This window comes from Harmonia axyridis, chromosome 4, assembly GCF_914767665.1.
Source record: "Harmonia axyridis chromosome 4, icHarAxyr1.1, whole genome shotgun sequence".
Lineage (NCBI taxonomy): Eukaryota > Metazoa > Arthropoda > Insecta > Coleoptera > Coccinellidae > Harmonia > Harmonia axyridis.
Window position 1 is genome coordinate 24,786,953 of NC_059504.1, and position 15,676 is coordinate 24,802,628.

Below are 15,676 nucleotides of genomic sequence, written 5' to 3' on the forward strand. Positions count from 1 at the left end.
TGCTATTACTGATTAAGTAGGTACATAGTAGATACCTATTTAGGTATATTTGCGATCCTTGTCTTCGAAAGACGAAAAAGTTAAACGGCTTATTAACTTACCATAACGTATTACATTCAAATTCTGACCGGAAATCTTTTATATTGGTTTTATCCTTTGTTGAAGCGTTTTCTACCATTTGAATTTGAAGGATTTTTTTGACTGAAAAATGTAGTATTATACAATCAGTTTAATATTTATTAATAGTACAGTTTTGGAAATATTCTCACTGCCTATGTATTTCCAATGAATTCTCTAATCGGTACAAAATATTACCAAATAATAAATTGTAAAAACATTAACAAAATAATTTAAGTACAATATAATACAAAACCAATTCCAAATCTTCATTTCCAGTAAGTTACAATTAGGATCTGAGCAACATCAATATTGAATATATACTTTTTACAAACTTTATCTACACAAAAATAATATTAGACCGATCTATCTCATTCAAATAAATAAATATCATATTTTTGTTACAACTATCTAAATCGAATTGGCACAGGCAGATATATAATTATCAGTGAACCTAACAACTATCTGGTTGTGATAACAATAATGTCCAAGAATAAAATCGAAAATTGGGATTTCATATGTAGCAAATCACAGAACGAAAATAATTGAAAACAGTAAGGACCCAATTTGTTGAATGCACCGAACATGGAATAATCCATTGGGTCATATCCCTACCAACTCGATTCTAATTAATATTTTAAAGCTACATTTGTCTCGAGGACATTCGAATCACAATATGAAATACCATATACAGCAACACAATATACAAACAATACTATCAGATTCATAACTTGAAAATATTAATTTGATTCTTTTTTGGTCAACACTTATCTAGCTAGTTAATACTTTGGTAATATTGGAATCTCATATTTTGGCAACAATGACTACATTATTTTAACGATTAAAAACATGTACTGTCCGCTAATGATCCCTCTCATTGGAGAGCTTCGTCTGTTTTTCATTAAAACTGGAAAAATTGGGGTTTTTGGGTTATCACGATGCCTCTTCATCTTCAGTTCCATTTAGAATTATAACAATGTTTCAACAATATGCGAATTTTTCCCTTTCAAAGTATTTCCAAAAAAATAAAATAGATCATACAGTGAGTCTGAAGAGATAATAATTTGGAGATAAGGTTCAGTATACTGGGAGACCTATATCTGAATTTTCCTTATTCTCATTTCCTCTTTCCATGTGGACAGTCCTGTATAATTCAACAATAGAGTTCGAGTTTTTCATAAAATCTAATTCGACTGATGTTGAATGTAAAGGTTTAAAGACATTTTTGAAGTTTTTTTATGAGGTTCTGATATGTGGAAGTTTTTTCCAGTTTTATTGAATACTTTCAACCTAATCTATAATTGTTCTGCCTGTTGGTTATTATAACCTACATCATTAACATATTCATATTTTTTATTTACTTTATAGTTTTTACATGGCTCATTCAAACTAGAAACATTTAATGTTTCTGAAAACATTTCGTAGTGTATCCATAATTGAGGAAGTGTTACAATTATAACCTACGAATATCTTTCACATAAATATTTTTAGAAAATTTTATGTACTTTAGTATCCAAAAATGATTCAACAATGAAGGATGAAATTACCAAATAAGATTCGAATCGTTCTTGCGACCAATTTCATAATATTCTCTTGTGATGCTTAAAGGACTACCAGTCTTTTTTGATAAAAGAGAAAAAAAATCTAGTTTTTTCTATCTCATGGAATATGATGATGAGGGAATTCCTTTTTATATTTTGAAAATTGAAATATGAGAATATCAGAACGTTTCTTATCCTATATGGTCAACTACCACACTCTAGGTAATTCTTCAAAAGAGAGAGTAAGTCAAACATTCTCAAAAACCTCCTCGATCTTCAAACGCCATGAAATTTTGATGTGGCCCTATTCATTCGGTCAGACGTTCATAGCGTAGAACATGGGTTTTTGGGATTGTATTGATACTCCCTGAGGTGAAGTCGGAGACGTCATCGTACTGCTATTACTCTTACCCATTTTGATGGTATCTGGAGGCGAAACGCTAGCAGCGCCCTCTGGGACGCCTCTCTCTGTGAATTTCGGCTTAGTCGGTGAGCTTCCGAGGGCGTCCTTGGAAGGAGGGAATGATATTTCGATCGACTGTCTGTAACCATTCTGTACAGTTGGAATCCCTTGCCCGCTGTCAGTATCGGTCGATGTATCTGACGTGCTGTATCTGGTACCCATAGGAAAGCTATGTCTGTTCATCTTGCTTACGTAATTCGAGTCTCCTTGCCATACTGTACCGCTGACTGGTCTGTACCTCGGGTTGGAGTAGTAGTTACAATTGGGTACAGGAGTCTGCGTTCCTCTCGCTGCTGTAGTGAACTGCAGTGGAGATTCACTTCTGGCGTTGACAGAGTGTGGCTGTTGAGGATACGGTATTCTAATCAGTTGCTTGGGAGCATTCTGTGTCATCACGCTCGTATTGTAATGGTAGTGATGATCCTCAACGTGCATGTGGAATCTTTGCTGGTATACAGGTTCAATATATCTTTTGTTTATCTGGTTTTGATTAGAAACTCTTGCGTAGTCACTATGTTGGTAGTAGACATTTGAAGAGACCCCAGTCTGGCAGCCTTCGATGTGATTGTAAGGTATATATACCATGGTCTGATGGTATGTTCTTGACACCTCTGATGGCGGAGGTGACAATGGTCTTCCGCTGCTCTTTTGACGAGGAAGACTCTGATACGTTTCGTTGCACCTTGCACCGACTTTCATCACTGTTGGATAGCTGTTCGGGTTTCCATTAGTTCTGTAGACTTGCCTGCAATACTGTCCCGATTGGTACATATTCTCCTCAGTCAAACTCGTCGGTCTATATGGTGGCGGATAACCTCTAGCCTTGAACTCTTCGGGCGCAACTGCCGGGTACTGTTGCGGCAAATTCTGGTTCGGGTTTTTGGCCTTTGGATTGTCCACGTTGGATAATCCACTCTCTGAGTAATAAGGCCAGGAAATTCGAGCTGCTGCTTCTGGTGGTTGCATTTGATTCTGGATTTCTTGGATGATCTGAGTCGTGGTGCCGAATCTTGGTTTTATTCCGCGGACGCTGGGTCTCTTGTTGAAACCGTAGTCGTCGTGCTCGTCGTCTTCTTCTTTGTTCGATTCCGCTTGGTACCTGAGAATGAAATGATAATCAGTCCAGCAGTAGGTTCCATATGAAAAATGTCGGTGTTTGTTCACTTCTCCAAGTTCATTTGACAAAGACTCTGTTGATATAAATATTGATTGAGTTTAAAAATGCTAGAAGCTCTCAATTATCATTATATATGCCCTTTTTTTTGTAAATGCATACAGTCAAGAAGCTCGTTATGTCATATCAAGAAAAGGTACAAATATCGCTACTGTATTACTAATCAAGACAACTGAAGGAGCTTTCTGTTAGTCCCTATATGGAATTTGCGATAGAAAGGTTGAGTGAATTCGCAAAAACAATACTGGGAATTCTCGAACCAATTATAATGTCGACATAGAACCAAGATTTACAGAACTAATTGTTCTTAAGTATCATCAGTAGAATAATTTCATTACTTAAATCATAATAATTCAAGGGTGCATATATTTCAAATATAAAGAATGGGCCATTGAAAACGAAACAGTAGCACTGTAGGTCGGCAGAACCGAATTATATAAAAACGCTCGGACACATCAACTACATATTCGAGGGGGAACATCATTTGCGATGAAATTCACCCTAAATACATCCCATACCTCGGAGATTTGGCCGCAAAACCTAAATTTCTGAATAGCATAATATGACAAGTGATACCTCATTTAAAAGATATTTTCCTCCCTAATATCGAACAACAGTATAAATCTATTCTATCAATTCTTTTTCGAGATATTAGGAACATGATGTTTGGAGATCACTCTTTATTCACTCAATCAATGAAAAGAATAATTATGATTGTCAATGAACTTAAAGTCGAAAGTGTTTAGCACCCATTTTCATACAACAGTACAAGTTCTGTTCAAAATGGGAACTCGCTTTTCTGGAATTATTCGATGGCATTTCTTTCAGAGATTCTGCTTCGGTGGCATAGAGTGACTGTCCAAAAAAAAGCCAAGTTGGGTTAAATCTGGGGATTTGACTGGCCACTCTATAGAACCTTTTCCTTCAATACAAATTCAAGGAACGTTCTACTTATTGTGGATAAACAAATTAATTTAATAATTCCAAATGAGTTTCTCCCGTCAAATTACCGTGAAAAAATACTGGTCCAATAGAATAGAATAGAATCTCTTTATTTTCCATCTACTAACAAGGTATAGAAAAAGTCATAACAAAAAAAAAACTAGTAACACAAAAAAACATTTCAAAATTCAAAACTTTCCATTCAAATTTTTTCTCCAAAAAATTCTTCTCAGCTTTAAAAGGATTGACTGACAATAAGCTCATTGAGTTTTCTCCTGAAATGAGCTAGATCCGAGATATGTCGTATATCGGCTGGTATATTATTATATATTTTTAAAGACATCACGAGGAACGAGTTGTGTGTTCGAGAGTCGATGTGTAGGTATTCTAAGGTCGTTTCTAGATCTTGTATCGAAATTTAACAGTCCCCGAAAATACCTATTCAGACATTAGAGTATTTGGGGAGTTTTAGTATGAACCAAGTGGAAAACATGTGGAGTGACATCTAACCAATAACGATAAGTATGACAATGAACAGTAGCATTCAAACAGAATGTAGACCCATCAGAAAAGCAGTTATTATATAGTAAATTTTCATCAGCATCTATTTTCCTAGTCATAATTCCACAAAATTTCTGTTGCATATCAAAATTATCTTCATTTAATTGGTGTACCAAATGTATTTTGTAGGGGTGGAATTTGTGATATCTTACAATTATTAGGCAGATTTTGGTTCTATACTGATATTGGTAACACTAGCACTACAGCTCGATATTAGGTCTACATCATGAACTTGTCCTTCGGAAGTTTAACTTCATCAGGTTAATTTCTAAACAGAAATTAAAGTTCTGGATGACGTTTCTCGTTGGTTACTGATCAAGTTTGACGAAACTTTTTAGCTAAATCTAAAACTTATTTTTTAATAAAAAGTTCATCGGGATATGTTTCATTGAACACATTAGCTATTGGTTGCCACTCTCATCATTCTAAAAAAAAAATATTATTTCATCTTTTTCCGCGATCGTATACCATTAGGGAGAAAAGATATTCAGTAGTTTTAGTCCAGTAACTCATTTTGCCATTTACTCAATAATCAGTTCGATACGGATAGAATTTATAAAAGTGCGAGATGGTGCAAATAATTACCTCATACATATTTGTGGTGTGGTCGTTTTTCGAGAAGACGTCTTTTTATCGATTCATATACGCTTGTTTATTGCCTGAGAATGTTTTCTTAAGAATTAAATGTTTTCGTCCTCGTTTCCATCGAAATAAAACGAGTCGGAGACGCCAGAATATCAGGCAGTTGAAATATTGAAATATCAATTTTCTTTTTTGACTCTCGCGGCAACTATTGATTTTCCAATGCTCTAATTGGAAATGTGGCATGAAAACATCATAAGGAATCACTATATCTACATAATATTTCCAGAATTGGTGAGGGGGCGATAAACTAAATATTGACACGGAATTGCATGGTATCTGTTGGTAGAAAGTTAGATTATTACTTGAAATAATTGCTTTGTAAGATCGTATCTTTTAAGATTGATTGAATGAAAAGTGATTCCCCAAATACAAATTTATATATCTCGAAAACGAATCGATAGAAATAATTTATATTTTTTGTTTGATATTAATGAAAAAAATATCTTTCAAATGAGGTATCATTTGCTATATTTTGCTATTTAAAAATTTAGGGGTGGCGATCACAGCTCCGAGGGATGGAATGTATTTTGGGTGAATTTCATCGCAAACCATGTCGCCCTCGATGATGAAGTTTTCACGAACGTTTTTATATTATTCGGCCTATAGAGCCGCTGTTTCGTTTTCAATGGTCCACTACGTATATTTGAAATATAAAACTGACAAAGAAACTGCAACACCCAGAAGGAGCTGTTTAATTTTTTTTGGTAGAACAGAGATAGTATAGCAAGGAGCAATTGATCAATTGATTGAAATTTGGAGAAAAAAACGAAGGGATTACAATTTTTTTTAATAAATTTGTAAATAATGTGTTTGCCCACCGTGATTATCTACACATTCCCCAACATGTCTTGGCATTGATGCAATAAGATGGTCTATTTTTTCTTGAGAGATACTATCCCAAGCTATCTGTACTTCATATCTCAGAGCCTCCAAGTCCGTGGGGGCTAGGGTAAATTTCGCAGCCTTCTATTTATGAGATCCCAAACATGTTCTATGGGCGAAAGATCGAGGGATCTGGGCAGCCATGGCAAAAGATTCACATGAGTCCCTTTAAAAAAGTTCAAACTAACTCTGGCAATATGAGTTCGGGCATTATCAGCTGAAATATTGGATTCTTGAGCCGGTTAAGGTAAGAGAGAACATATGGCTTCACTATTTTTGAAGGTAACGCAGCCCTGTCGTGTTACCTCGAATAAAGACAAAAAGTGACCTACTTGCATGTGCAATAGCACCCCATACCATAACGCCTACTGTCCGGTGTACATGACGCTCAACATCAAACTGAGGTTCACGTCTTTCTCCCCGACGTCGTCTAACCCTTCTTCGGCCATCATGTGCTCCCGAGGAAAATCGGAATTCATCAGAAAAGACGGCCTCATGCCATTCCACATTCCAATGTTCACGTTGTCTGCATCACTGTAATCGTCCCCGGCGATGCTCAACCGTCAAAGATAGCACAAGATGAGGTCGATAATGCTGCAGATCAAAAGACCTTATCCGGCGATAAACCCTTCGGACAGGATGGCCTTGTTCTCCTAACCACTCATCAGCCAAAGATCGAGTTGTCGCAAATCGGTCTCTAATGGCCATAAGTTTTAGATGTTGATCTTGAACTTCATTTGTGCACCTTCGACGTCCAATGCCTACTCTTCTGCGATTTTGGGCATTATCAAACCACGCTTGACAACATCTCATAACAGTAGTTTTATTTCTGTTCGTATGGTTAGCGATTTATATAAATGACATCCTCGCTGCCGATAAATTCTGCGTAGATGTGCTCTAGGCATTTTAACAATAACTAAACATCAACTGGATCTCCTCGAACAGTTGTTTTGTTGTAAAATTTGAGAAGCTTGCAAAAAACGACCATAATATTTAAGTAACAAAAATTGTTCACATAAAAAAACCATCACGATTTTGTTCCCAAATTCAATCTTTTACTTCTTCCTATACTATCTTTGTTTTACCAAAAAAATTAAAAAAACAGCTCCTTCTGGGTGTTGTAGTTTCTTTGTCAGTTAGTATATATGTGCGTTTGAATTTTCATTCATTACGTATTAGCATCTATATAGGAACATAGCTTTTCATTAAGATATATTCATATATATTCATAATTAGAATACTCACTTCTTCTTAATCCTCTCAATCCTACTGGCATCCTGTTGAACAAACATCGCTAGCTCGTCCCCGGACTCAGAAGCGGAAGGCGTACCAGCCAGAACATCCGGAGTTATCCTTTTGTTGTCCTCCTGGTCGGTCCGAAGTGCTTCGTCGATGTCCTCCAGACTGTACTCCGTCCCCACGGAACTCGCCATCGAGGCTCGCTCGCCCACGTGGTTGACGTGATTATTCATTTGGTAGTAATAGTCATCAACATTTGTGATGCCACTCACGCAAGCAGTGAGAGGCGCTAGAGAGGAGAGAAATTGTTTCCTAGACTCGTTGGTTGTGGAGTTGATCCTGGCAGCAGGTACATGGGCGTGATCTAACTCGTGAGGACCGTTTCCGAGGTCTGGAAGTGTAGGGGTGATCTTCGTTTCTTGCGTTGAGTTATTTTGATGGACTACATTGTTCTGATTATCCAAGGGTTTGTCGGATTTTTTCGTGAACAGATCGGTGATTTTCTTATACGTGGACGATACTGAGGATGCATTTGAACTGGATGTCGATGAAGATGATGGCGAAAACGTCTTATCCTGTTGCTTCAGTGCTGTTACCTGAAAAATAAATTCATCAGTTAGTTTGTTCTCGTTTTATCAATTCCAATGATAATATCTGAAATAGCGGCGGCAATGTTTTGAGCTTCTGTTTGAATAAGGAGGTTAGGACATTATCAGGCTCTTCAGTCATGTTTTATTCGGTGTAATCCACTGTTGAGTAACAATATACGACCAAAAAAATCTCTGAAGATTTCTAATGCTGCTGTAGGAGAAACGTTAAGTAAAAGACCGACTAGAACACGTATAGAAAGCGAGAAAATTTCTAACTCTGTTAAACGATCTGAATGAGAAAGTCTTCAGTTATATTCTTGAAGAACTCCTAATAACATCTAACAATTCTTCATTGTCAAAATGTCAGATGGTTTTTTATTACTATACGATCAGAACAAGCCAGTTTACATATCATCGTTCGTTCAATGACCGAAAGATTATGGGCAAATGAACACTCGAAGTAAGAAGAAAACTGAGCGACTACATCTTATTATATCTTGGAAAATGTAAACAAGCCTTCTTGAAAAATTTGCAGATATGGCAAGAAGATTAGAGGTCATAAACAATAATAATAAGTCAAAATATGACTTCAATCTAAACGATATTCTGTCAATAGGTTTCCTCTTCCTTCGTGAATTGGGAATAGTGAAAATTTTTGTAAAAGCCCAATATATCCATATAAAATTTCGTCACCATCAGATCTGCATAATGCGATATATTGTGGTCTCGGGAATTCTTATTTGCGTAAACACAATCCTCACAATATGCATATCACTTTCTGAGATGGCTATGTATGATAGGTTGATACAGTTCATGAAATCTTGCAACATCTTGAGCAGTCATCAGCATGGGTATATACAAGGGAAATCTGTGATAACTGCTATTGTACAGTTCACTGATCGAATAATGAAGGCTTTTGAGGATGGCGAATTGCTTTTGGGATTGTTCTTAGATCTGTCAAAGGCTTTCGACTGCCTCCAACATCGCCATATACTGTACAAACTGGAAAGGTATGGGATAAGAGGAGATGCCTTGGAATGGATTAAATCATACTTAAGTGAGAGAACTCAAAGAACTAAAATTGTCAAAGATGGAAAAGTAAACAAATCAGATATCAAGGAAAATAATATAGGAGTACCGCAGGGTAGCATACTGGGGCCATTGCTATTTATTGTGTTTGTGAACGATGTGATTGGAATTGTACGATCAAGAGGCGCATGCCAGATCACAAGTTATGCAGATGACAAAAATATATTAGTTGCAAATGCTAGCTATCCTGATCTGATAGCTGAAGCTTCCAGTCTACTTCAACAGTTGGAACAATGGTTTTTAAATAATGGATTGATTATAAATACAGACAAAACTAATGTTATCCTGTTTCGAACTAAACAGCAACAGATTGAGACTCCTAACAGTATTACGCTATCAGGTCAAGGCATAAAACCAGAAAATTCCACACAATTTCTAGGGATCACTATACAAGAAAATCTAATATGGACAGAACACATTGAAAAATTGGGAAAAAAACTTAACTCAGTGGCATACTCCATGAGAGTTATTCAAAAGTATTTGAATGAGGAATCAATGGAAATAATGTATTTTGCCAACTTCGAAAGCCTCATGAGATTTGGTATTATTGTATGGGGAAGCCACTACAACATGTTGGAACTGTTCAGAGTTCAGAAGAGGGTAATGAGAGCGATGTTCGGATTGAAATGTACCAAAGTTGCAGAGGTATCTTCAAGAAGACTAGGATATTAACAATATATGGGCTGTACATTCTTGAGACAATAATGTACATCTACAAAAATAGAAACTTGTTCCCAGAAGTAGGCTCTTTTCACAGTTATAATACAAGAAAAGTTAACATTAGCTATCCCAAGCATAGATTACACATTACAGAGACGCATCCAAATTATGCAGGTATAAGATTTTTCAACAAACTGCCAGATAATGTGAAAACATGTTCACCTATGAGCCTATTCAGGACGAAGGTCAAGAATTTGCTGGTCGAGATAGAACTGTACTGTCTAAGCGAATATTTTGATGGATGATCCAAACTTGAATGACGATATTTCATCTTATGCTCATGATTGATCTGTAGATTGTTGTGGAACATACTTTGAAATAAATTTTATTATTATTATTATTATTATAAAGAAAAGAAGTTTCTCTCTGCTTATAGACTCAGGAACAAAACTGTGGTTTTGTGATGCTGAATATCAATTTTCATTGGAAGGAATTTATAAAAATCCAATGTGTTCAGTGGTGGGATTCTGTAACGGCAAAGCGAAGCGAAAACGTGACGAAACGACAGTTTTGCTCGGTTCGGTATTCTGTAAAGGGATTCGGCAATAGTCGTGTTTGCCGAAGCAAAGAACGACCTCATGACGATAACGAAACATTTTAGGGTTCGTTGTCATTACGAAAAGTCCGACGACGTTTTTGATTGGTTTACTTTTACCACGTGACCAAGTCTTAAGCGTCATATCATGACACTTGAATGATTTCGATTTCGAGGTTATAATTTTGAATGTTTTGCTTCACAATATCACAATTCTTAATATTAAGTTTGAAATTCATTCTATTAATTATTGAAAAATTGCGTTATGAAAGTTATCTTCAAGAAAAGAACACACACATTTCTCAAAAAATTTCCCTTTATTTTGGGTCTTCTCAGAATCATTAGGGAATTTAATTCTTCCTTGGAATACATGGTTAATCAATTTAGTCACTTCACTAACACAACGACTGACCATGGGTTGACATACTGCTAGCAAATATTCTTGTCCAATACCGCGTTGGTAATTTCCACTGGCAAAAAATCTCAGAGTTATCAATATTCGTTGTTCAAATGGCGTTCTCGTGTTCCTCCAAAAATTATCCATAAATGGTTTCAATTCATCGAATAGAACGTGAACTAAATGTTTCGACAAACGGAAAACGTCTATGAATCTCTCATCCGTTAAGTTAAATGGATCACTTCTATCTCGAAGAAATCTATTCTCCTCTTTTGTAAGAGTTAGACGAACTCTTCTTGAGATTTCCTCGTCGATGATCAGAATCATTGAAAACATGATGAATATTTCTTTATACCTATACACACTATTAGTTGACTCCCCGAACTTATTTTGTAGTATGGGTAGGTTTTGTAACTGGAATAAGAATGAAGGTTTTAAATTATAATCCATTGAACGAGGTTCCATTTCGAATTCCTTCCAGTGCTCAAATAAGACTTTTTGTAATACTCAATATTTACATTCAGGTGCTGTATTCAATTAGCTAATTCATTCTTAATGATAAACTAAACAGTTTAAAATGGTATGAAACCCTTTGTTAAGTAACTTCCAATGAGAGTCATAAATCAAAATATAATTTCTGACAATACTCAAGTTAAATACTGTGGATTATTCAAAGGACATTACAGCTAGAGTCCATAAAAGGGACTCTTATCTCATTGCTCTTATTAGAGATTATCTCAGGTACCTCATATGTCAAAACCTGCAGTCTCCTACAGTAGCTTAAATATCTACTTATTTGCAACGTTGCCAATGTTCCTTCGTGTAAAGTCGGTAAGCTCCGACAACGAAACTAAAAGCGTAAAGATAACGGAACGATAAAGAAAAAGACCCTTACAGAATACCGCATTCGCTTCGCTTAGCTTCGCTTCGTAACGTTATCGCTTTCGTTTGCTATGATAACGAAAGTTACAGAATCCTACCCCTGTTCATGTTCGGAATCACGTATCAATACTCATTATACCAATAAAATTTTTCCTGAGAACGATGGATTTAATGTTCTCTCGGCAAGTCCCCTTCTATCAAAAGCCGACCGTTGAAAAAACAAGGATTCCTGATCTCATTTAAATCTTCCTCGATGAACCACAACGTTTTCGATCGAAAGAAAATAAATGTCACTGATCTGGAGTAACTCACTCGGAAAAAGCTCCAGGCAAGAAGATCCAAAATTTTCATTTTCCTGTAGGCAGATCGCTGAGAGCAAGCACGTAGATGGAAAACAAACACACGGACCATAATGGATTCCCAATTGAAACATTTCCTGGAGAAAGGAATCGGCGAGAACGGTTAGATAAGATTCAATGAGTATTCAGACTTTTTAGCATTTCGATAATGGACAAAATACGTCGAACAGATAATCTTGTTGTCTTCTTATCAACAGCTGTTGTTGAAGCAGTTCCGGAAAAGATATAGGCGGATATTTTCCGCTTAAGAGATTTATTTTTGTAGGGTTAGGAGGAACGAAGAAATTGTATAATCCTTAGTTGTGAATCATGGTCCATCTTTTTAAACCGACTGAGTTTAATATGCTGCATGCTGCATCTTTCTTTTCATCAAGGTCCTCAACAACTGAGCCGGTTTCGGAAAGGATTTCAATGCTGTTGCATTTATAATATGTTTTCGCATTCCAAATATTATTTCTGTTGGATTTTAGTAGTAGAGCATGCTACATGGGTTATCGAGAGTTCGTTTCTCAAACAAAATTTAATATTCTCTCCTGAATTTGATTTCAGACGGTGGTTCAAATATCAATTTGGTACAGACGTTGTCCTGACTCTTTTGGTAGTGAGACCTAAGTTGATAGTTTCCAAAACTTCAAAATCTTGTTGCGAGTTCCATTCCAGCTGCGACGGAGTTCTAAGAAAAATCATATAACATTATTACGCTTCATCACGTAAAATAAAAGAACAGCTTGTAATGATGTAGAAGTTATAAACTTTGTTCGATAAAAGGAGAATCCAAAATCCAACTAGTTCAAAATTCATGTTTTATATTCATTCATGGTCTCTGGAAGTCTATTTCACTTTAATTCAGGAGGAAACTATATTATGCATGTTATACGGACACATTTTATACGAAAAATCCTATTTACTATTACATAAGAACCTTTTTCAGAACACAAATACATATATGTACAAAACTATACATTAGATGACATGAGATTGTGGTATGACAGAAGTTGTTCTTAAAATATTGTTAGATTTTTCAATAATCTTTCCAAAATTTTTGATAAATCTTTCTAAAATTTTTTAAATGGAAGACATATGAAATTAGCCTTGAAGCTGTCATGAGGTGAGTTCGAGGAATAACCATTTTCCAATTGGAAAGTGATACTTCTCCGCAAAAGACTGCAGTTGACTGAACTACGCGAAGCAGAGTTCGGTCAAGCTGTCGAGTGCGGAAAATGCACTTTTCACATGAGTCAGGAACAACATTTTTCCTACTTTCACGGAGAGTTTTCGTCTTGATACCGACTGACGTTATGAGAAATTAAATTTTTTTGCGATCAGTCGTATAGAGATACGTTTGAATTTTTATGATTGGCGCATAGAGACATGCTACAATTTTATGATTGATGCGACTTTTTAATATTTGTGTTTGGAAACAACCCTTGCTATTCACTTTAAAATGTGAATATCAGGGTTTTCTCCGCACTACTTTCCAAAAGTCAATGCGTGTGGAAAGTAATACTTTTGAACCGCAAATAGGAGAATTACATTCCTAAATTTATTTTGTGGTTTTATAGAATATAGTTTGATGGTTAAGTTTACCCAAGATTGCGACCTCGACAATTCTACTTAGGTCACTTGCTCAATTATCAACATTTCAGTCAAATTGAGCCTAAAAATGGCGAATGGGGCGGGGATTAACCATAGAACTTAAGAAAACGATTCATTGAACTTGATAGATTTGTTCAAGAACAAACATATTCAACTGAAGAATACCTTCTATATTTTGAATAAATCCCAAAAATCAGGTAAACGCAGAATGTCAACAAAAAGTTGCCATATTGTCACTGTGTTTTATTGAGTCACTGAAGATCGTCTGGATCAGCAACCCACTCAACCACATTCTTGTACTCAGTATGCATTTTGATTTGATGTAAATAAAATACTAGAAATGAAACTAAACTATACACAATACAGTACTTACCTCTGGAGAATTTCTGGCTTCTTCGCCTGGAGGACTGGCCCTTGTCTGTGCTTCGGTCTCTTCTTGCTCAATCTGGACGTCATCCACGTCGCAGGTTAGTTGCTTGATCCTCTCTACGAGAGAATTATCCGTCTTTGGTTGGTTCTTCCGACTCCTTGGTTCGTACCTTATCAGCGATCTCCTTAAGGTGTTCCTCTCTATCGCCTTTTTGATTGATTCATCCGTTTCTCCACTTTGAATGATCTGCGGCAACTTTGATCTTTTGGCTTCTTCGAAGGCCCGAAGAGACTCTGCCGTGACTAGATATTGTTGAGCCGACTCCTCGTCTTTCCCTGTAAAAGAATATTTGTTGATTGAATATTCAGAACCTAATACTCATCATTGGTGTTGTTATCGTTGACGGAGGAAATCTATAGACATTTCAGTCTTTCACCTTGCTTCCGAGTCTACGGAAAATAGTAAATACTTTTGGAATGAAAAAAAAAGGTCGTTCTCCTACTTAAAAATGTCTACACGAAAAATGCATTCCAGACCATCCTGAACCAAATTAGTTCAGTGTAGTTTCGTGTCTGTCATTTCATCGGTCTTCCGGTATGTGTGTATTCGCACATATTTGTAAAGAGCATTAAATTCTACAATTCCTATCAGAATTTTTTTAAATTGAGTACGGACATTCAGTTTGGGTCGTAAATAATCCTCTACAAAATACAGCTTCCTCAGATAAATCCTGGAAGTTGACCAAATGCATTTACAAAATACATTAACCATTAGGCCAATTGAAAAGTTCCCGGTCTGATGCACAGATGGAGATGCTAGTATTTAATCCATATGCTTTTTAGTTCGTACCAATCTTCAAACGATACGTTTCAAAATTTGACAGCAGTCCGACCATTTGTTTGTGGGATATTGCGTTGTGAGTGTAGCTACTTTTGTTATTTGGAAAAAGATGGAAAAAAAAGAATTTCGTATGCAGATATGCTTTTTGGAGGGAAAATATACAGTTGAAGCATAATGAAGAGTTTCCGGGGCCTGCACCAGGAAAATCAAACATCATTGATTGGTATGCTAAGTTTAAACGCGTTGAAATGAGCATCGAAGAAGCTTCCACCAACGGAAAAATAAAAAAAAACCAAAATAATTTTGAATGACCGTAACGTGAAGTTCATCATATCATTGACGAATATTTGTACATGAGAATGCTGTGTTCAAAATGGGTGCCCCGCAAGCTCACAATCGATTAAAGCAACAACGTGTTAATGATTCTGAGCAGTTTTTGAAGATGTTCAATTGAAATAAACTTGCATTTTTGCGTCGATGTGTGACAGTAGATGAAACATGGCTCCATAATTTCACACCGGCGTCCAATCGACAGTCAGCTGAGTGAACTGCACACGATAAACCGAATCCAAAACGAGGAAAAACCCAACAGTCAGCTAGCAAGGTTATGCATCAGTATTCTGGGATGCGCAAGGTATAATATTCATTAATTACCTCCAAAAGGGCCAGACCAACAACGGTGATTATTATGTAGCGTTATTGTATCGTTTGAAGGATTAAATCGTTAAAAAACG

General features: G+C 36.2%; 1 protein-coding gene across 2 annotated transcripts in view; it reads right to left on the bottom strand.

Annotated features, from left to right (window-relative positions):
* Window positions 1-214: 214 nt before the first annotated feature.
* The window catches only part of LOC123679011, a 293,836-nt gene continuing 278,374 nt past the window's right edge, over window positions 215-15,676 (bottom strand). For both annotated transcript variants that reach the window (XM_045616321.1, XM_045616322.1), the window contains 3 exons: window positions 14,106-14,437; window positions 7,571-8,160; window positions 215-3,220 (listed from right to left, as the gene is read on the bottom strand). In XM_045616321.1, coding sequence (XP_045472277.1) covers window positions 1,975-3,220; window positions 7,571-8,160; window positions 14,106-14,437 — 2,168 coding nt within the window. In that variant the 3' untranslated portion in view covers window positions 215-1,974. The remainder of the gene's footprint in view (window positions 3,221-7,570; window positions 8,161-14,105; window positions 14,438-15,676) is intronic.